At 41.0% G+C, this 1,016-nt stretch overlaps 1 protein-coding gene across 1 annotated transcript in view; it reads right to left on the bottom strand.

Annotated features, from left to right (window-relative positions):
- The window catches only part of SPDYC (speedy/RINGO cell cycle regulator family member C), a 4,477-nt gene extending 3,861 nt beyond the window's left edge, over nucleotides 1-616 (bottom strand). The window contains exon 1 of the mRNA XM_015411912.1: nucleotides 400-616. Within this exon, the coding sequence (XP_015267398.1) occupies nucleotides 400-616 (217 nt within the window). The remainder of the gene's footprint in view (nucleotides 1-399) is intronic.
- Nucleotides 617-1,016: the final 400 nt, after the last annotated feature.

Genomic DNA, 1,016 nt, shown 5'->3' with positions numbered 1-1,016 from the left:
CCCCCCCCCCCACAGAAGCTTTCAGGGTGACCATGGGCCAATCACACACTGAGCTTATCTACCTCACAGGGCTGTTGTGAAGATAACATGGAGGCAAGAAGAATATAAACCATTTTGGGTCCCCATTGGGAAAAAAGACGGGGTATAAATGAAGTAAATAAATAAGCCTGCCAGAAGAAAGACATTTATAGCTATATAATACATGCATTGCTTTATACCTTTACATCTACCTCAACTTTTAAAACAAGCTATTTTTCATCTTCAGTGGAACTGTACAAAAAATTTATTTGGGAAGGTTGCAATGGGTCACAGTTGTTTTGCAGACCAGATGTGAATCACATACTCTCAGCTAGCTAGCCATCCCTAATACGAGCTACCACAGCTGTTTGGGGTTCTCACCCAAGAGGCTGAAGAAGGCATCTTGTTCTTCTTTGCGTAGGTGTGACAGTGGCTGCTGTGCGATTTTCAGGGCTGCTCTGGAAAGTTCTCTCTCAACCACTCGTACACTACTGTGTGTTCCAACAAACTTTGTGATCTGACGGCGCTGTTTTGTGCTCCCTGGCTTCACCCCAGTGGTGACCAAAGGAAGGACACAAGCACTCTGGTTGTGTCTCATTTTCTTTTGAGTGGCAATAGCAGAGGCTTAAAGGGGTCTTCTGCAAAATTAGTTTAAATGCAAAGATTAGTATCAGCCATAGAATGTCAGAAAATAATATCTCATAAAAAATCAGCAAAATTATGTCATACAAGACTGCAAATCCTCTTTTGCTATGCAAATATTAAATAAGTATAATCATATGGAAAACCTGAACAAGAGTTAGGGAAGTCATATACCCAGACTGTAGTTCTGAAGCACGCAGACCAAATTGCAAGAAATTTTCGTGATCTGGAGAAATACTATAAACTGAGGAAAGGAGAACACTTGGCAGCTACGTAGGTTGTGGTTTGACCACAAAGCACCTACTTTACATTCAGAAACTCCCCAGTTCAATACTCTGCACTTTTTAAAAGTAATT

The sequence above is a fragment of the Gekko japonicus genome, unplaced genomic scaffold (genome assembly GCF_001447785.1).
Source record: "Gekko japonicus isolate JY-2015 unplaced genomic scaffold, Gekko_japonicus_V1.1 scaffold563, whole genome shotgun sequence".
In the NCBI taxonomy this organism is placed as follows: domain Eukaryota; kingdom Metazoa; phylum Chordata; class Lepidosauria; order Squamata; family Gekkonidae; genus Gekko; species Gekko japonicus.
This window is presented reverse-complemented; position numbering and strand designations above follow the sequence as displayed.